Source organism: Mauremys reevesii, linkage group 1 (genome assembly GCF_016161935.1).
Source record: "Mauremys reevesii isolate NIE-2019 linkage group 1, ASM1616193v1, whole genome shotgun sequence".
Taxonomy (NCBI): Eukaryota; Metazoa; Chordata; order Testudines; family Geoemydidae; genus Mauremys; species Mauremys reevesii.
This window is the reverse complement of record NC_052623.1, coordinates 128,975,197-128,996,744: the sequence shown is the minus strand read 5'-3', so window position 1 is coordinate 128,996,744 and position 21,548 is coordinate 128,975,197. Positions and strand designations below refer to the sequence as shown.

At 43.6% G+C, this 21,548-nt stretch overlaps 1 protein-coding gene across 1 annotated transcript in view; it reads right to left on the bottom strand.

The window, feature by feature from the left end:
* Positions 1-21,116, bottom strand: part of LOC120394450 (CD99 antigen-like) — a 32,150-nt gene extending 11,034 nt beyond the window's left edge. Inside the window, exons 1-4 of the mRNA XM_039518690.1 lie at positions 20,812-21,116; positions 5,948-5,986; positions 5,322-5,366; positions 495-539 (exon numbers count right to left, since the gene is read on the bottom strand). Coding sequence (XP_039374624.1) covers positions 495-539; positions 5,322-5,366; positions 5,948-5,986; positions 20,812-20,872 — 190 coding nt within the window. The 5' untranslated portion in view covers positions 20,873-21,116. The remainder of the gene's footprint in view (positions 1-494; positions 540-5,321; positions 5,367-5,947; positions 5,987-20,811) is intronic.
* Between the last annotated feature and the right edge of the window lie 432 nt (positions 21,117-21,548).

Below are 21,548 nucleotides of genomic sequence, written 5' to 3'. Positions count from 1 at the left end.
AAAGTAGTTTCAAAATGTGCATATGAGATACTAAAAACAACCTTTCTACCAATTAGCAAGTTTGGTCAGAACAGCACTAGGACCTTGCAGTTCCCATTGACTTGAATGAAATCGGTGGGAGCTCATCCTGTCAAGGTCGGGAGAGGATAAATCAGATCACTTATTTAGGTGCCTTGCTTTAGGCACTCAAATGCAAATATTGACCTATGCTCACCCTTTTTCTTTTTAAAAAATGAAAACAAAGGAAACTGACTCTGTGCCATTTATTACCTTGCATGATTTGTTTGCAAAAATCAAGCATCAAGCATTTTCTCTTAGTTCTCAACTGTTCATCATGTCTAAGTTCATCAAGTTCATAATTTGCATAATCAGAAGTAAATGCCTTGATGTACCAAATCATTTAAAGATGAATGGTTCGTTTAAAAAGAAGTCAATAGAATGATCTGAGTATGATGGCTGACAAATGCTATTTAAAACATGTACAAAATTCTTACCACCAGTATTGTCCTTGCTTCCAGGCTGAGGTTTTGGGCGGTCATCTACCGACAAATATTGTTAGGGGAAAAAGAGTTAAAAATGCAAATGAGTAAAGTGCAGAAACAAGCTGAATAATCTATACCCACCTTTCCCATGTTTCTCGGTCTTCCTCCCCTCACCCCTACAAAGCCCCTCCATAAGTTATGTTTACTAATATTATGGCAGCTGACTTCATCCACTGTGTTCAAGATTGTAAATAAGAATCTCTTGAGAACCCTTCTATTTCCAACTATCCCACCTCATTTCCATTTGATTGTCTGAAGTTTAGGGCTTGCTCCCGCTCCCATTGAAGTCAATAGCAAAACTCCCATTGAATAGAATGGGAAGCAGGCCTGGGCACTAAAGTGGAATTTTTAAAACTAGGTAGCTAGCATCAAGTATGCATCACCTTTAAGACTATGGAACTGAATTTATTTCAGTCTGGCAGCTTTATAGATCTCAGTCTCAAAAAAAAGTATCAATCCACGTGAAGAAGAAAATCGGTTCATTTTGAGTTCACTCTAGTTATGAACATTTAAAATTAGCAAGACCCCAAGACAACCCCATCTCATTTTATTTATATATACACACAGCAATAAATGCATATGGAAGCGTGTACTTTGCATACAACTTACACACACAGTTGAGTCTACAAACATGCAATTAACTAACAAAGGCCACCAGTTCATCTCTTCTGACTGGCAATTCTATAAAAATGAAGACTTTTTTTTCATTTAGAAGAAACAGTAAAAGAAAAAAGGAAACAAATAAATATGGTGATTTACTTTGCCACTCCAACGTGTTAAAATGTCATGAAATTTGAACAGTAAGATTGAGCATTTTGATGTAGCGATAATTAAAGATTTAACGTCACAAGTGTATCCAATGACCTAGAAAACCATGATGTATATAACCTGAGCAGCTTTTCACATAAAGAGCCTGCATCCTAACCAGGCAATAAACTTTACAGATTTCCAAACTTGCATATAATTGGCCAAGATCCTTCAAACAGGCATTATGGCCTTGTATAATGCCATGCCTCTTCTATGACTAAATAAACTTAAAGAACAAACATTGTTACAGTTCTGGAATTCTGTGCCCTTTGTTAGTTCCCACAGACAAGCGTCCCCCTTCCCAACAATTGCCAATAATGCTGAAGCACAGCAATGCTAGTGTGATACCAGCTTTTGCGGTGTTGTTCAGCAATTTAAAAAGTTAACAAACACTACCTGCCAAACTATGTTCCACTTCACTAGTGAGAGTGTGGCAAGGATACTGCAGTTTGCTAACAGTTTGCTCATGTGACTTAGCTGAAATACATTAAAGACTTTGCAAAGAGATTATCCCAGAGGAAATGGAAAGGCTTCCTTTCTGACAACAGACTCCCACTTCCTGGCATAAAGAGCATCTTTTTTTCCCCTTCTTTCTAGGGAGTGATTAGAAAGATAATATTTTCAAATTACAACCACTTCTAGGAATGGTATATTAGTCAATTAGTGCTATCTAGTGAAAATAAGGTGATGAAACATCCCCAAAGTCAACTAATCAAAAGCCATTTGGAAAAACAAAAAACCCAAAGCCATTAATGCACTCAAACGTGGCCTCTAACTCAACAGCAGAAACTCATGGATCCTCAATACCAAATTCTACTACATCAATTTCTGTGCGTCACACTGACCTCACTTCAATCAAATCCCTCTTGATATTCACTTCTTCCAGTAGTCCTACAAGCTCTAACTCACCTCAATATAATGCCATCATCACCTCTATTTTAAAAAGCCATGAAATTGTTCCTTGGATATCTTTTAGACCTGATCTTGCAACGAGCTCTGCCCAGGCAACCCCCAGGGCCCACTGCAGACCACTCTAATTATGAAGGCTTCAGTATACAAAATATGCAGGTTAACATTCCATGGTTCTACTTACTAGGATTCCCTACTTACCTCTGAGGATCCCCCTTCCATTTAGCAAAATGGGATGAGTAGGGTGGTCACAGCCACAAGGTTTGCCCGCAACCCATGTACTAGGCTCTAACAACTCAGAATAATAATACCCAGCTCTTATATAGCATTTTTCATGAGCAGACCTCAAAGTGCTTTACAAAGGAGCAAGCTCTCAGATTCCTCATCTGTAGAATGGGGATAATGACACAGATGTCCTTTGCAAGGCACTTTTAAGGTCTACTGATGACAAGCGATATACAAGACTTACGTATTTATTATGCATTGTTATAGTCTAATTCATGGGTTGCGAGCAAGCCCTAGGGCTGTGACCATCCTGCTCGTCCCATTTTGCTAGCTAGTACAAAACCCCAATGCGGCTGCATGTGCATTTGTTTTTAAGAGACTGCTTTGAATTGAGGTTTTTTTTAATTCACTGACAAATCTAAATGCACATTCTGAAGGCTCTAATTATTGTTTTCCTGATTATGGACTAGATCATGATTAACAGCTAGTCTTGAGCAAAGGACAGCGTGCTGTTGCACTGCCCCCAAAGAAGCAAAAGAGGGAGATTGTGACTCAGTCTCAGTGTCCCTCCTGGTTTCCCCCTTGACTCCAGGGAGACAGTAACTGTACTATATTTGTTGCAGCATATATCCCCAGCACAGCTATGCCAACAAGCACATTGAGAGGGTGAAGCCTATATTCTGCCCCTCTCACCCACCTGTGTGAGGGGGAGAAGTAGTAGCTCTGGGTAGCCTGCTTTCCCTACTATCTGCAATGCATGTAGCCAGCAAAAGGGTGTTAGGGTGTCCTTATGCTCTCATTCCACCATGCTAGTTAAGCCACAATTTAACCCTTAGATATAGTAAAATATAATTTCAATGTGGTGGTTCAGCAGATGTCAGAGACAAATGTGTTCCTGCAGACTGAGGTATGTATGACATCACCAAAAGATTTGTCAGCCAATAACTCAGTTTTGCCATGACACTGCCTAAAGCCTAAAAGAGTCATTATTACAGTAACTCCTCGCTTAACATGTAATCATGTTCCTGAAAAATGCTACTTTTAAGTGAAACCATGTTAAGCGAAACCAATTTCCCCATAAGAATTAATGTAAATGGGAGGGTTAGGTTTCAGGGAAAAAAATTTCATATATATATTTATACACACACACGCACAGTGTAAGTTTTAAACAAACAATTTAATACTGTACACAGCAATGATGATTGTGACGCTTGGTTGAGGTGGTGGAGTCAGAGGGTGGAAGAGGTCGAGATATTTCCCAGGGAATGCCTTACTGCTAAATGATGCCTGGTTAGGATGCAGGCTCTTTATGTGAAAAGGTTATACATCATGGTTTTCTAGGATATTGGATACACTTGTGAAGTTAAATCTTTAATTATCACTACATCAAAATGCTCAACCTTACTGTTCAAATTTCATGACATTTTAGGGTATTGGAGTGGCAAAGTAAATCACCATACTTATTTATTTCCTTTTTTCTTTTACTGTTTCTTGTAAATGAAAAAAAATGATGCTAAATGATGAACTAGCACTTGGCTGAGCCCTCAAGGGTTAACACATTGTTGTTAATGTAGCCTCACACTCTACAAGGCAGCACGAATAGAGGGAGGAGACACAATAGCAATGCTGAAACTGAACATGATGATGAACCCATGCTATCCCACTGGAGCACACCACTCTCTCCACTTTCCAAAGTGATAGGGGGCGGTGTGTGTGTGTGTGTGTGTGTGTGTGTGTGTGTGTGTGTGTGTGTGTGTGTGTGTGTGTGTGTGTGTGTGAGAGAGACAGACAGACAGAGACACACACCGTGTGTGCGTGAGAGAGAGAGAGAGACCCGCATTGCCCCTTTAAGTATGTTTACCCCACTCTAAGTACACTGCCTTTTTAAGCAGATCAGCAAGTTGAGACAGCAGTTCCCTCTGTCCTGAGCCCCTGCTTTGTGGAGATGGGGTACAGGAGCAGGGGGAGGGGGACTCCCTGACATTAGGCCCCCTCTTTCCCCCCCACTCCCTGCACAGCAAGCAGGAGGCTCCTGGGAGCAGCTCCAAGACAGAGGGCGGGAGCAGCACATGGAAGTGGGGGAGGGACACCAGAACTGCCCGCAATTGATAGCCTGCTGGGAACTTAGGGAAGCTGATAGGGGGGTTTCCGGTCCATCCTGGTTCCAAGCCCCCACCAGCTACCTCCAACGGGCTGCTCTTCCTGAAAGCAGTGGACAAAGCAGGCAGCTGCCAAACATCATAAGGGAGCATGGGGCAACTTTAAACGAGCATGTTCTTTAATAGATCAGTGACGTAACAACCAAACAATGTTAACCGGGACGACGTTAAATGAGGACAGGGGCGGCTCTAGCCATTTCGCCGCCCTAAACATGGTGGCACGCCGCGGGGGGGTGTTCTGCCAGTCGCCGGTCCCGTGGCTCCGGTGGACCTCCCGCAGGCACGCCTGCGAATGCTCCACCGAAGCCGCGAGACCAGCGGACCCTCTGCAGGGACGCCTGCGGGAGGTCCACCGGAGCCGCGGGACCGGCGACCGGCAGAACACACCCCCGCGGCGTGCTGCCCCAAGCACGCACTTGGCGTGCTGGGGCCTGGAGCCGCCCCTGAATGAGGAGTTACTGTATTATTAAAGACAGCTTGGTTCTATTATTTGATCTTCCGCTTGTCCCCAAAGAGGCCTGAGATGTGCACTTAAAAAAAAAAAAGGCACATTTGGATAATTTATCTCAGATATACAGCAATGTGTAACCATGATTCTTTGTCATTAACTACACATCTAAAAATCACAATAAAGCATTTACTGTAAGATGCATTATGTGCCAACTTAATCACTACTCACCCAGCTCTGGCTTTTTGGTAGCTGAATCAGGCTTCTTTGTAGGATCTGGTATGTCAAGGACATAGAAGTTAATACAAATTGAAATGTTGGTGATGAATACATTGCACAAAGGTACTTAGAGAACAAGTTTAGATCATAGACTATTAGAGTTGGAAGGGACCTCAAGAGATCATCTAGTCCAACCCCCTGCTCAAAGCAGGACCAATCCCCAAATGGCCCCCTCAAGGATTGAACTCACAACCCTGGGTTTAGCAGGCCAATGCTCAAACCACTGTTTAAATAGACTTCCTTTTAAAATAAGTGAAAGTATTAGACCAATAATTTTTCAAGTCTTCTATAGTTGTATGATTTGCCCTTAAACATCTAAGTATTGCCACCACACAGGTTGCTCTACTTCTATGTGGTCCAGGTTCTGGTACACTCTTAGTCATACTAACTAGCACCATATACCTTAAATTGTGCCAGAGAAGTTAATACAGCTACTCATGGAGAAAGGTGTTACGCATGTTCAGTATGGATGTCAGAATCTGGCCCTAAGTGTTTAAATTATGTTTTAACATTAATGCTAAACACTATATAAAGAAACATCTCACAAGAAGGGATTTTTGCAAGAACATATTACTTACCGGGTTCTAATGCATCTCCTAAGTCAAAGTCATCTTCACCTATCAACACACACACACAAACACACAAAAAAAGCCAGAAATTAGCAGCAGAATGAGGAGAGACTTTTCTCACTCTGAAATACGCCATTCTGATCCTGGTCAATGTAGCCCCACATGTAGCTAGAATACAGGGAGTTTCTCAGTACCATGGGCAGGAAGCAAAAGCACTTCCCCCCAAAACACTCCTTTAGAAGAGAAGGGATATGGGATTATTATGAGGGCCATATCTGCAGACAATCTCAGTAAGGTCAGACAGACTTCCATGGAGTAAATGCATTCTTCCCTGTGAGGGGCAAACACCCCATCGCTGGCAGAAAAGGGTTTAAAATCAGCCTAGGGAGGCTGTGCCAGAGGCAGCCAAAAAGAGAAGGGCTGAAGGGAGCAGCCCATCAGGGCCAAGCAGGTCCATATCTAAAGGGAGCTGCAGGGCAAAGGAGGGCAGTTCTCTGCTGGGAGCCCAGGGAGGAAGGACTGTGTCTCTGGAGGGCTGAGAGAACTGCCAGCATCCTGGACAGAGCAGTGCTGTGAGCAGGAACTGGGGGAGTGGGAGACAACTCTGGTGTTTGTAACTCTGAGGTTCTACTGTAATAGTGTAGTCATGGTAGCATAGACAGCAGCAAGGAGTGGCATAGGCTAGCTGCCCTGGACCCTGGGAGTATGTACTTGGCGCAGCTAGCCTGTGCCACCACTCCCTGCTGCCCATGCTATCACAGCTAGGCTACTATTTTTAGCATGCTAGCTTGATGAGAGCTAGCACAAGTATGTCTATGCAAGCTGGAAATCACACCCCCAGCTCCTAGTGCAGATGGAGCCTTAGAACAGAAGACATTTGAAACAGACAAAAATAGGCAATCTGAAGGGCTTAAAAAAGCTCTTAATTGTAGTTGCTCTCTGGAGATAACCATCATAATGAATGCACTGGGTTTGTGGCTGGGCTCTTGCACAGCCAAGGCAGGTACTCCAAGTCTCCACCGGGGTGAGCGGCAGAGAGAGGAGAGGATCTTCTAGCCACTTTCCTTTACTCCACTCCTGAAAAATGCTGTGGGACCTTTTAAACACCCAACTCATGGAAAAACTACTTCATAGGAGTGGGTGTGCCCATGAGACATATTGCCAGAATGATTCAGCGGGAACTGACACCACCTTAGAAAGGAATGCAAGATGCATCCATACCATCTTAGGAATTCAGCATAAAAATGGATCACAAAGGCCGAAGTTTATCCATCTTGCACAGAGAATCTCTTCCGTTCAGGGTCTGCAGATAAATTGGCCTGTTTCCAATGGGCATGCAGAAAGTCAAAATAGCCAGAAAATGGGACCTAACCTAGACAGGCAAAAACTTAAAAAACTTTATGTGAAGCACAAAAAGCATCACATGAGGAACAGTTAAATTAAATCTAGGCTTTGGTGGAGTAAAAGGTATATTTGGAGGGGAGATACCAATTGCAGAGAAGAGGACTATTCACTGGTAGCTCCCTGCCTCCACCATCACCTGACATTTAACACAAGGGAACTGTTCGTTTGAGCATCTCAGCTCATTGCCTCTGTGGTGGTTCGCCCAAGAAGGGGAGAAGCAGTCTAAGTGTATGGCTACACTTACGGTTTGCAGCGCTGGTAGTTTGCAGCGCTGGTCATCCAGCTCTGCAGGGCCAGCGCTGGTGTGTGGCCACACTCACAGCTACCAGCGCTGGTGTGTGTCCACATTTGCAGCGCTGTTGGGAGTGATGCATTATGGGCAGCTATCCCAGGGTTCAAGTGGCCGCAACGTGCTTTTCAAAAGAGCGGGGTGGAGTGGGGTCTAGTGTGACAGGGAGCGGGGGGAGAGAGAGAGGGGATTTTTGGAGCCAACACTGTGTGTTTAGCTTCCTGCCTTGAAAAATCAGAACATGTTTCCGACCCCTTAGTCTTAACTCTTAATTGCAAACAGCCTGCAGCCAACACGACTCCCCGCTGTTTCATTCACTCCCTGCCTGCCTCTCATTTGATTGTTTACAGCCAGGTACAGATGATCACAGCAAACAGGAGCTGTGTTTGTTTTTTAGATAAGCAGCAGCGGTAACGGAGCTCCGTGCGGAGCTCGTTCATAACAAAACAAAGAGAGGCTGCATAACAAAACAAAGAGAGTAATTTATAAAAGCATTCTGGGATACATCCTTATACCCTGGAGGCCAATCACAGCGCTGATGACCAGCGCTGCAGCACCAGCGCTGGAATCCTTATTCCCCATGCTGAGTGAGGTGTACGGCCAGCGCTGCAGCCAGGGAGTTGCAGCGCTGGAAGTGCCCTGCAGGTGTGGCCACTTACTAATTGCAGCGCTGGTGGAGGCTTTCCAGCGCTGCAACTCGCCAGTGTAGCCAAACCCAAAGAGACCCAAGATCCAAAAAAGTACTGTAATGCTAAAGTTTTATCATTTTCACTTGTAAATATCACCCACAAATAAGACTGAAGCCTCTTTTTGACTGCTGGGCATGTATGATATGCCCTGGGTAACCACTTAAAGCAGGAAGCCTCGTCTTGTACTGACTGAAGTTACTGAGAGGTCTTCAGATATAGTCCTGTTTAGGGCCAGATTTAGGTCAGGATCCCCAGATGTTAAACTTTTTTCAAAATGAAAATCTGGCCCCAGTGGTGAATGCACTGCAATAATCCAATTCTGAGCTGAGAGGTATGAATGACTGGGATGAGGTTCAGATACTAAGGAGAAGATTGCAAGCTTCTTTCCCAGCACAAATGGAGGAAAAAACGGTTATTTTATAATTGTCCATGGATAGCATTTCATGCAATTTCCTCTGACGCAACTAGTATTGGAAACCGTAAGGGATCAAGAATGCATCAATTATGTCTGTCTATGAGAGGCATAGTGCAGCAATAGAGCACTTTTTGAAACTGCTGTGCTACCTCCTCTCCATACACACAATATACAAATCCATGAGTTGCAAGTGTTCTCAAGCATATGAGCAGAGAGCTAAGGAGAAAAAAACCTAGCCCCTCTAACAGAGCAGAAGCTGCCAGCCTTGATGCCCTGACTGACACAGGCTATGCCAATTGCTGGAGACAGCTGGGAAAATGAATTTAAAAATATGACATCTGAAGCACTAGGTAGGCAAAAGCTATTTCTGAGCAAATATAAAGCTTTGAAGGGCTGATGAATTGAAGGCCACTGAAGAGGGCCAGACACTGAAATGGAACTCTGTTGCTGTGACTCATGGAAGCTTCTTCACTGAACAGGGTAGGAAAGGAAATGACAGCTAGAGCTACATTCCACTGCAGAAGCTGGCATGAGACAACTGATTTAGAGGAGCTCCTGCTTTGGTCGTGAGCAGGAGTACAGGCTGAGATTGAGGATTTATTATGATGCATCTCCACAGAGGGTAAAAGCTTGTCCCAAGCAGGTTGCACAATTCCTTATAGTCATATTTAATACCACTCCTATTCTCCTGTAGCGTTTTTTAAATTTAAATTGAATTTAGTAATTTTGTATTAAGCTACCATGGGTTCAGCTGCTGTTGCTACAGTTTCAAGCTCAATGGCGTGAAAATTACCTCTGGTGTTTTTCTCAAATTTGGAGACTCCAGGAACACACAAAGTCCAAGGATAGTGACCACAAACACACTCACAAGTAGAAAGTCTTATCTGTACTACAAGTTTTATTAAAGCAATAAAGTTACAATGACCCATACATGTATAAATCCTACAAAAACCCATGCAATGACTAAGGCTGTAGTCATACTCACATCCTCAAAGATATCCTAGGGTCCCTGATGGACCTCTCAACAGACTATTGTCAATAGAGGGATGGTTCCTGCTGGGGTTTCTGGTGGGGGTCTTCCCACTTTTACCCAATCAGGGAACCTCTTTTATATTGTTGTTCTGATCACACCTAATACCTTATGCAGATGCATGAGGGTTTTCCTTATACCCCATGAATATTGGAGTGCCCCATTTTTCATAGGCTGTTTCTTACTTTCGCTTATTCTTATTAGCATCTATGCATAACATGTATGCTGCAGTCACGACAGGACAATCCACGATCTAACAATCCGGTGTCTCATGATCTTGAACAATACCCTGCAGTGTATTGCAATCTAGTTTTTTGTAACATCGGGCACATCTTTTATAGTGATCTTGTGACCTTCCTGGCATAAGGTTATTCCTAGATCACCCACTAATGTCAAGCATTCTTAAGCCTGGCCTAGTATGACTAAGCTAAAAATGTACAGGTCTCAGCTTATAGGCCTTGTATTCCAGCTATGCTTTACTTATATACCTAACACACACTCATCACTCTAAATAATTGTCAGTCTTACACTTCTATTATTCTACAATTTAAATCTATTTAACATACATTGACTAGCTATGAAATAGCATATGAATTAACCTTAACGCCAAATAACACAATGATAAATGGATGATAAAATAAACTAATTGGCTAAGTTATATACCCCACTAATAATTCCATTTTTCCCCTTCCTTCAGTGGACCTATAAGAAGGATGGGAATATCTGCTACCCAGCCATGAGAGACTAGTGCCATGGTAGGTAGATCTGCACATATGCAATTAGTAAAAGCAACACTTCAAATAAAAATAAAATTGTGCAAAATACTTTAAAGTTTAAACCTAGGAACTGCTGTTCTGAGCTCACTGGCATTTGTTTCCAATTCAGTTATATGCCTCCTGTCAACATAGAGTGATCCAAGACTAAAAAGATCTACTGCATATCCCATATTCTGAGTCCTTCCCCCCCCCCCAAATAGTGAATGTCACAAACATCTAGAACCAAAAAAGAAAAACAATTTACTAACAAGCAGCGCAGAAGAAAGTGAAAACTTTTTTATTCCTCTTAAATCTCTGTTCCCTTTATACCTCTGCAAAAACTTCTTTTTTTAAGTTTTAAGCAGAGAAACTTGAATGTGATGATGACTCACTGTGGGAGGAGAACTTGCAGCTGCATTAGTCATCTCATTCTAGGCAGAGTTGTGGGCAAAAGCTGTGACAAGATGTTTACAGACATTGCCAAGCAGCAGCTTATAATTAGCTCTGCAGCAGCATACCATGAAATCTTCAGAACTGAAATCCTGTACTGTAGTTTTCAGTCTGCAATCCTCTTACAAGACTTCACCTATCAAAACTTTGCTCATATATCAAATCTTTAAGTTTATTTTCTACTGATTATTTGCACTGTGGTAGCACCTAGGAGCTCCAGTCATGAACCAGGACCCTACTGTGCTAGGTACTATACAAAAAGAAGACTGACCCTACCTCAAAGAGCTTAAATTCTAAGTATGAGACAACGATACAGACAGAATATGAAGATTTTCTAAATACAAAAAAAGCAGCTATTTGCTGCATATTCAGTCCTGTTGGATTTAGCATGTTTACAGTCAGAAAACATTGGTGACCATGACAGTTAATCTTCCTCTAGGACCAGTAAAAAAGAGAAACCTACATTTCTTTCGTATTGCTCAAGATGTATTTGATTTACCAAGGTTATTTGTTCACATACAAAAGTCTCCCAACCATTATTTAGGCAAAAACAATGGTTTCTAGACACCCCTTCCAAGGTAGCAATGACATTTTTTAAATGATGGGGTACCCAAACAAGGAGCAAATAAGCAGTTGTCCATTATCACTTTTCAGCTCCTGAAGCTGAAGTTCAAAACAGACCATTCCTTCCACTGACCAGAAGTGAAAATGTACATAGGATCCTTTGACAGATGTGAACATCCATTCAAGAGACCACTTTTCTCCCACACATACCTTCGTTTCAATTTCATGTTTCCACGTGTGTCTGTGGTGCATGCTGGAACTCAGGGGATGCATCACAAATTATGTCAATCTGCGTTAATATCCATTCAAGACTGGATAAAGAAATGAGGAATTATGGCACATTTTGTAACAAGAGAAACCGATTCACTGAGGGCTTGCATCACAAACAAAACAAGCTCTGGTGCTGACAATGTGGATGGCTTGACAGAAGCATTTAGTTTAGGAATAAAGAGTTAGAGTGCTTTGAATCACCAGATGAACATCTGAGAATATACAAGAGTAGGGTAACAGGAGGTTACAGAATTTGGCACAAGCAGCTCAGCATTTAGTAAGGCTAATGACAGCTGTTATCCAAAAACCAAATTCAGTTCTACTGCATAGCAACAACAAATCTGGGAGCCTCTGAAGCCATTCAGTTGGGCTGGGTAGATTAAGGCCCAAGATCCAGTGTCCAACCTTCAAATCACTACCCAAATGCCAGAACTAATTCTATACCACAGTTTAGTTCCAAAAGGTTAGGGTCAGTAAGGACACAGGTTCAGAACTGAGGTGACTATTTTTCCCTAGGGACCTCAGTATGGTCTCAGAGCACACAGTCAGCTAGCATAGGGTTAAAATGTTTGCCATGTTTGTTTCTGGGAAAGTTATTCCCCCCAGAGGTGAGCTTACCACACTTGATTCTATTCTACATAAATTCTTATACTCAGTGAAGGCTTGGGGTTGACACTACTGTATAATGTACTCATTGCCGTGGCATCTGAGCACCTGACACAATCAGGACATTCTCAAGGGCAAAACATCTCACTTGCTTACTGAAATGGACAACTTTTAATAATGCCTTTCAAAGCTTAAGGAATGTATATTTCACAATGGCCTCTACCCAGTTTCCTTTTGTGTGAACACAAAACTGCAGACACAAAGTGCACTTTGCAGATGCAAACATGAGTGGGTACACTTTACATAGCAGGGTGGATAAAAATCAATGATTTAAAAAAAATTGATTTTTTTTTATTAAAATCTGATTTTTTTGATAAAATGCTTTTTGAGGAAAAAAACCTATCTAAAGATAGTTTTAATTAAGATACCTTTGAGCTATAATGTATCTCATCATGGAATAGGGATTATAAATTCTAATTCTATAGTATGAGACAATATATTCATGCAATGTTTAAGAAAAGTTTTGTAAATGAGTTCCAATAGTTCATGGATTAGAGACCCAATTTATGGGGTTCCAGGGGCTTCTGTATAGATTATTTAGGTTAATCTTTCTATCTACGCAATGGGACTCAGTGCTCAGTCTAGAACAGGGATCGGCAATGTTTGGCACGCAGCTTGCCAGGGTAAGCCCCCTGGTGGGCCGGGCCAGTTTGTTTACTTGCCCTGTCCACAGGTTCGACCGATCGCGGCTCCCACTGGCCACGGTTCACCACTCCAGGCCAATGGGGGCTGCGGGAAGCAGCAGTCAGCACATCCCTCATCCCGTGTTGCTTCCCAGGCCAGTGGGAGCTGCAATTGGCCAAACCTGTGGACACGGCAAGTTAAAAAACCAGCCCGGCCCGCCAGGGGGCTTACCTTGGCGGGCCGTGGGCCAAACGTTGCCAATCCCTGGTCCAGAAGATACCATCAGAGATGCTTAGTTTTGCAGTTCTCAAACTGTGGATGTGTGTCTCCAGAGGTAACACGCTTGTTAACAGCAAAAATGTTTTAAATAAATAAATAAATAATATATAGCAGTGAGAAATAACAGACCTCAACCCTATTGTCCCTCTGCAATTTGTGTACAGAGTCAATCCCTTACCTCTCTCTAAAAGTGCAAAGTTTCAAAAAGTTCAATGAATAAAAGATTGTTGGGGGCAGAATAGAGCTGGACAAGGAGAAGAAGTCTGGAGATAAATGTGAGAAGCGAGGGACATACACTTGTTTTGTTAAAATATTATATGTTTGCTGTTGAAGAAAAAAATCCAGAATACTTAATGTTGTTGTTTTAGTTAAATAAAACAATTTAAATGTCTGTCTGGTGATGTTCTCCTCCTTCAGCATGGCAAGAAAATCCTCCAAATATCAATGATTAACCTGTTGAACTGGAGATAGTTCACCTCCCAATGACTTCATAAATATCTGCTTCAATTACCTTCGGTAAATGAAATAACCAAACAATCATTCATTTTCTGATATAGCTGTAAAACTAATCTGAAAAGTTTAGAGGGGAGAAGGCTGCTGCAGGGGAGAGTGATAGTGGGCTGCAGTATATGTGAGAAGGGAAACTTTGGTGCAGAGTTGCTGTGGGGAGGGAATCATGGAGCGGTTTGCTTCAAGCGGTGATGGCTATGTATGTGTGGGAGTTAGCAGGGAGGATGCTGGAAGAGGGACTGGGATGCAGGACTGCTGCACAGGATTTGGAGATGTGGGTGACAATGTTGCGTTGGGGCTTGGCAGTGAGGGTGTGTAGGTTTGGGGGTTGGTGGAAGAGGGAGAATGCCGATGAGTAGTGTTAGGAGGAAAGGATATATAATACTGAAGGAGTGTAACAGAAAAAAGGAATAAACAGAAGGAAAAAAAAGTAAAACTGAGAATGTGGGTCTGAGCAAAGACTCTTCTCCACCAGCTTCCAAAGGCCGTTTGCACAAGATTCCCAGAACTCTTCACCCAGAACCTTTCGCCAAAACCCTACTCCGCTACGCACCTCTTAAGCATGCTATCTCCCCAGTCCCCAAATTTAGGTTACCCCAAATGTGGGGCAGGGAGTAGGAAGACAAAATAAGGGTTGATATCTGGCACTTCCATTCCTTCAACTTGTTTTGTGCACTAGGCACCACAGATTGAAAGAGTACTACTAACAATTGTATCATTACCACCAAGCCTATTAGATACACTGTGTTTTAAAACTGCAGACCCAGCTTTAGATAGAGAACTTTGTATTAAATAATGTTTGTATCCGCACAGTTTAATTTCTATTTGTGAAACAATTCAGTAGTTTAGAGCAAAAATTAAATAAAGAAAAAGTTGACATGAATGTCTATGGTCTAGTTTAAAACTAAAATAAAAAGGACCAGCGTGAGAAGAGAATGTTATAACTAAAACGCCAACAGATCAAATCCAGACAACATAAGCTCTGGAGTTTACAAACAGCTTTTGTTTAATGAAAACCTGGAACCTTTTATTCAGATAAACAACTAAGATTTAGCAGACAACAAAAACGGCAATGGATATCCTGTATGAGGGGGCAAAAGCAACAACAACAACAACAAAAACCCACCCCAAAATTTATTTTTACCTAGACCAAAATTCTCTTACGTAAAAGAAAAGACCTGGGATTAAAAGATTTCTTGTGAACAGATCTTGTGGATGAAGTATTCTCACCATCCATCCTGCACAAAGCTGAAAGTTATAGAACCTCGGAGATACAAACATCTTGGGAATGGAGGTTGTTTGTAACTCTGAAATAGCCCACAAAAGCTTATACCCAAATAAATGTGTTAGTCTCTAAGGTGCCACAAGGACTCCTTGTTGTTTTTTCTGAAATGTTCGTAACTTTGAACAAAATGTTATGGTGGTTCTTTCAAAAGTTTACAACTGAAAATTGACTTAATTCAGCTTTGAAACATTACTATGTAGAAGAAAAATGCTGCTTTCCCTTTATTTTTCGTAGTAGTATACATTTTACACAGTAGTGGACTGTATTTGCCTCTCTCTCTCTTTTCGTTTTTTTAAGTCTCTGCTGCTGCCTGATTGCATACTTCCAGTTCCAAATGAGGTATGTGGTTGACTGGTCAGTTCTTAACTCTGGTGTTCATAACTCTGAGGTTCTACTGTACACAATAAGCATACATTTGGGGTCGGGTGAGGCATATCTATAAAACTGCTAGCAGAGATCCAAGAAGAAAGACTATTAAGAGACTCAAAATGTGAGAAGGATAGAGCCCAACTAACACATGTAGTGAATTACCAGTTGAGTTACTAATGACTTTTGCCTTTTAAAAAGTACAGTTAAAGATGTTTCTTTTTAAGTGTCCATTTGACATTTTGTACATTGATGATAGAAACCTACTTAGTGGAAGGGAATTAAGACTGGATATTTGAGAAGTAACAAAGAATGTGGTGGCATAGAGAAACAACAGACGTTTCTGCAGCAGAGCTTTGTGGGTGAATACACTCTTTCTTTCTCAGAAGAAAGTGGGTATTCACCACTCTCCTGCAGGCTGTGTGTTAATATCTAGTAGGTTTTGTTGTTACTTGAGACTACAGACTAACACAGACTCCTGATATTTGAGAAGTGTCAATGTACCAGCTTCTACATAATTTCTGCTTTCATTAGCAGTCTCCTTATGATTGCAAAGAACCCTCCAAATGTTAACTGTTGTGGTGCTGTCTGAATCTGCAGACAGAGCACTTCAATGCTGCTGCTTCTACCACTTGCTCCTTTCCCAACAAGTAGCCCTGGGATTTCAAATTTATCAAACACTAGCCAGAGATTCATATGGAAGATGAAGTGTTGTTCCCCTCTCCCACATTCTAACGAAAAAGTAAATGCAACCAGGTACAAACCCATGTACCCTCCCCTTTTCTACCAGCTGAAGATGAACCCTGACCCCTGGAACTCCCTAGTGACTTGCCTTGCTCCTCCCTCCCCTCATACCCTTTACACACTCTTGTCCTATCGGTCTCTGGCTAGTAGATTTCTGGGTGCACTTTCATCTTCTTGCAATACTAAATGAATAAAGGACATGGCAATTACAGTAGCTTTGTACTAAAAATAAATAATAATTGGAGATATACCAATCTCCTAGAACTGGAAGGGACCTTGAAAGGTCATTGAGTCCAGCCCCCTGCCTTCACTAGCAGGACAAATTTTTGCCCCAGATCCCTAAATGGCCCCCTCAAGGATTGAACTCACACAGGCCAATGCTCAAATCACTGAGCTATCTCTCCCCGCCCAAACAAACTGTATCCTCCAAACAAATAATGCCTTCCCCAGTACATGGATCACAGTAACTAGAGTCAAACAAGGACAAACATTTTAAGTATAGCTGCCACCCCATGTAGGGTGACCAGATGTCCTGATTTTACAGGGACAGTCCTGATTTTTCACACTTGCTGTGTGGTCACCCTAACCCCATCTGACATGCCAAAGTAGTAACAGCAAACATTAATATCTAGAAATTGTTTCTGACTGTGCAGTGTAGAGCTGAGGAGTGTTCAACTGTTGCCAAGCTACACTGTCATGACTTCAAAGAACTTCTGCACTACTGCAATGAAGTCATTTTGATTTAGCATGCACAGTAGTCCTTTTATGTAAATTATCAGTCTAAAAAGTACAAGCCTTCAGAGTCTGAGTCTCAGAACTGAACTCTTTTCAGTGACAGAGGTAAAGAATAGTCTGCTGCACATTTTCAGCTTCATAGTACAGTATGTGTGGCTCTATAAAATGATACCCCCACCAGAAATTGGCAAATAGCAATAGTACCCAAAGGAAATGCAACTGCTCATTTAACTTGGAATTACATTTTCAGAATGATGCATGGGGGAATTTGATCCACATGCTATCAACATTAAAATGCATAATTTAACTGTATTTTGACCATTTTTTTCAAAGTCTGAATTTAAACCAACTAAAGAAGTAAACAGTTGAGGCCAGGGCAGTTAAAATCACAAATTTTATTTATAAATTTCTAGTTCTTTACATTCTTCCTATTTTATAGTCTTAAAGTGATGAGATGGTTGTTTTGTATTTATTTCTTTAATTTTCTAATTGTTCGCAAAATTTCAGCTACTACATAAAGATTTTTTTCTGCTATGAAGTTCCACACTTTGAAAATCTCACTTGCATGTGTCTAAATGCGATCTTTACTTTAGGCTCTTATTTTAAAACAATTTTGGCCTGTGTTTATAACATCGTTAACACTGAAGCAATTTTGCTTTGGAATGACAAATATTTTATGCCATTTAGAGTGACGTATAATAAAAAAATACAGTGCTAGCCCCGATGCTGCAAACTCTCATGCTTAACTTTAAGAACAGGAGTAGTCCCCACTGAAGTTAATGGGACTGTTCATGTAAGTAAAAGTTACACAACTGCTTAAGTGTTTGCAGTATCAGAGCCTTACACTTACAGAACTGCTACTGACAAAGTAGTGAAAATTCAAATAAGATACCCTACAGACAGTGGCATTTTAAAAACCATTTCAAAATTTTGGATATATTTTAGCCTAATGTTGTAAGAGCACAAGTTTTCAAATTAGTTTTGCAAAACCTCCACCTGATTTAGACTGATGATATTTTAAAATCAAGTGATTTAGATAACTGATGTAAATTGCTTTATTTAAAGTAGCTTCGCGCTGGTTAAAACTGAAGCTTTCTTCATACCATGCATGAATGCATACAAGTATTGTTTGGGGGAAAAAAAAGATCCTATTTGTGTCTTTTATGCATTTGGTTGGGATAATGCATTCACATTATGAACTGTAACCCCAGGCACAACAAGCTGAGTTAAGGTTACTGATCATGTCAGAACAGTTTACCTCCTTGCAAAGATTTCTCAAACACTTAACATCCTCCTCTCCCTCTATGACAGGGGTGGCCAACTTGAGCCTGAGAAGGAGCCAGAATTTACCAGTGTACATTGCCAAAGAGCCACAGTAATAGGTCAGCAGCCCCCCATTAGCTTCCCCACCCCCGCTCCCAATGCCTCCCACCCACCGGCAGCACCGCCAACCAGCACCTCCCCCATCCCTCCCCATACCTGCCAATCAGCTGTTTTGTGGTGCAGGAGGCTCTGGGGGGAGGGAGGAGAAGCAAGGGTATTTCAGGCTCAGAGGAGGGGGCAGGAAGGGGTGGAGTGGGGGCAGAGCCAGGGACTGAGCAGTGAGCACCCCCCGGCACACTGGAAAGTTGGCGCCTGTAGCTCCAGCCCTGAAGTCAGTGCCTATACAAGGAGCTGCACATTAAACTTCTCAAGAGCCGCATGTGGCTCCAGAGCCACAGGTTGGCCACCTCTGCTCCATGGCATGTCCTCTGGAGCTCTGAGGCAACAAGTGATTATAAACTAACAGTTTCACTAAATATTTGACAGGAAAAATATATGACTATGTAGCATCAACTAGCCTTCTTTGGTGTGGCAAAATTAATACCATCCTTGCAAGAAGTAATTAAGTGACAAATTGTGCAAAGTAAGTGACAATTTGTATCACAATTTGTATCACATCAGACCTTAGCCCATAGAGTTTACATAAGTTCTTGGATAAAGTAGTTTTAGCTATTGTAGCTGCACTTCTCCAAATAATGCATCAGAATCCCAGCATTCAACCTATTGTTTTTAAATAAATTTTCTGTGCAAAAAAAAAAAAGTGACCAAAAGTTTCAAGGCTAAAAAAAGTCTGCTCATAAGAATATTAAAATCAAAGGGAAATTGTCAGCAACTTTTTTTTTGTTTACCTTGAAGTTTCCCCATAGTATAGTAATTGTGCTGATAACTCAAAGCTAACTTGCAACTGGGTAACTGTTGCTCTGACTTAAAGTAACTCCTCGTTCTTTCCTAAAATGGAAGCTGTTTTAGAGCTTTGACTGTGCCAAAACTTCCCGTGGCATTCAAGAAAAGCTGCCTCCTCCTATGCACAAATTAATTAAAACACATCAACTAATTTGGTACATACAATATATGAAGTGAGAGGTGAAAAAAATAAACATTTTTATACTGTACACGGTTTTTTTTAAAGGACAACATCACCTCTTCTGTAAGTGACCACATTACCCCTTCTGTATCTATGGTTCAACGGGCAAACGTGAGGAGGATCACTCTGTGCAGATCTAGTGGGAGAATGAGGTGCACTTCAGGCATCCCACCTTCCCTGAAAGACGTCAGCTAGATACTCCACGCTGCTGGGGTGGGACAGGAAGACAGCTAAGGATTCCCCAGCCTTACAAGTATGTAGCATTGCTCCTCCCCAGGCTACCAATACATAAAGAGACAACTCCCAGATCCTTTCAGTTCTCCCAAACCAGACAATGAGCAGGCCAACCAGCCCAACATAATATACAGCAAACCGTTGCCTAGGGCGGCCAAATCTAGGGGCCGGTGGACCTGCCGCAGTCATGCGCGGAGGTCCAGGTCCCCCGGAGCGAACCGGACCGCAGGCATGCCATGCCTGCGGCAGGTCCGCTCGTCCCCGGGCCCGTGGACTGCTGCCGCGGAGCTCAACCGGCGGCGGGAAGGGGGGGGACCGCGCCGCGGGACCGGGGCGGCGCAGCACACCACGCTGCCTGGGGCAGCCCTTTTTAAATAATATACCTGGCTTATTTCCATGTGCCAGCCCCGTGGTAAATCCTCCCCCATCACCCTCTGCCTCATTTCCAGTAGAGACACGTTCAGTGCCCACAGTTAAGGCGATTTCCCCGCCGTCACTGCAAATCCAGTTTCCCCAGAGATTAAATTCCACCGCAAAAACAAACCAAAAACGAGTTGCCAACTAAACCGTGGCACGGCCCCGATCGCAGAAAAGGAAGTTTTTCCAATCCGGCTGCCTCCTCCGAGGGCTTCTCAGGTGAGGGGCTGTCACTGGGGGAGCAGAGGCAGACCACCAGGCTCATCCCACCTAGGGAGGCAGCGCTGCGGTCGGAGATGGTGGACCAGCCGTTTATGGACCCAGGGCGCACACCCACGCCCGGGGCTCGCCCCGCAGCTCCGCTCTTTGCTCGCTCTCGCCTAGCTGCGGCCAGCCCCTGCAAACAGCGAGAGGGGTCCCGGCACGGGCCGCCCCCCTGTATGGACACAGCGGAGCTCCGGGCACTGTCCCGTCTGCGCTACAACCCCACCCTGAGAGCCACACAGATCTCTCGCCCGGGCGCCTCACCATCCTCCTGCCCGCCCCCGATACAGCCGCTCCTTTGTTCGGGCTATGCTGGCAGCGGGCCACAGCTCCCAGCACCCAACCCTAGGTGGCAAGAGGGAGGGCTGCGTAGGGGAGCGCAGCCCCACAGGAAAACCCCCGTCGGAGCAAGGGGAAAGAGGGGCGAGCTGCACTGCAGCGACCCTCTTCCCGCAGCGTCTGCCCCACCTTCTTACCTCTCACATGGAGCAGAAGAAAAGCCAGAGACGCTAGGAGGACGAGTCTCCCCCGCTGCATGATCCGCGGCTGCCGCTCCGGAGACTAAGGTCCAAATTTTCCCCGCAGGTTTTCCACCCAACCCACCCACACACAAACTCTTTTAACTTTCTTTCCAACAAGCCACTAACTCCACTCCCGCCACGGGTGCGCCACAGGCAGCAGCCACAGCCCTCGCCGCGCCCAGCAGCCTGCAGCACAAACAGCAATTCCAGCGCGAGCCCCGCAGCCAAAAAAGGGGGGATATTGTTGTCCCCTCTCTCCAAGAATCCTGCCTACCAGAGGCAGGCAGCCAATCCGCAGGGAGAGCTGGCCCCGGGCAGCCAATGAGATGAAGGGACAGCCAACTTCCACCCCGCCCCCCTTCCCCTAGCCGGGAGAAGAGACAGGGCGTCCCTGCCAGGGCTGCCACGCCTTAGGTCACGGGAGACTAGCGGGTGGGGTGCGGTGCTGTGCCGCGCCGCGCCGCAGGGCCCGCCCTGCAGATAGGGAGAGGCTGTCCCCGAGCTGCGGAAAATAGCGTGAGAGTGCAGCCGGCACGTTAGGCTGCTAACGGGCACAGAGAGGGTTTGCAGTGGGAGGGCAGGAAGGTTGTCAGAGTGCAGATCTGAGCCAGAAACTGGTGCAGAGAGAGAGCAATGACTCAACGCAATAGGTGCCAAAACTGGTTTTTTACTTTGCTGTCTGGCAAAAGCGG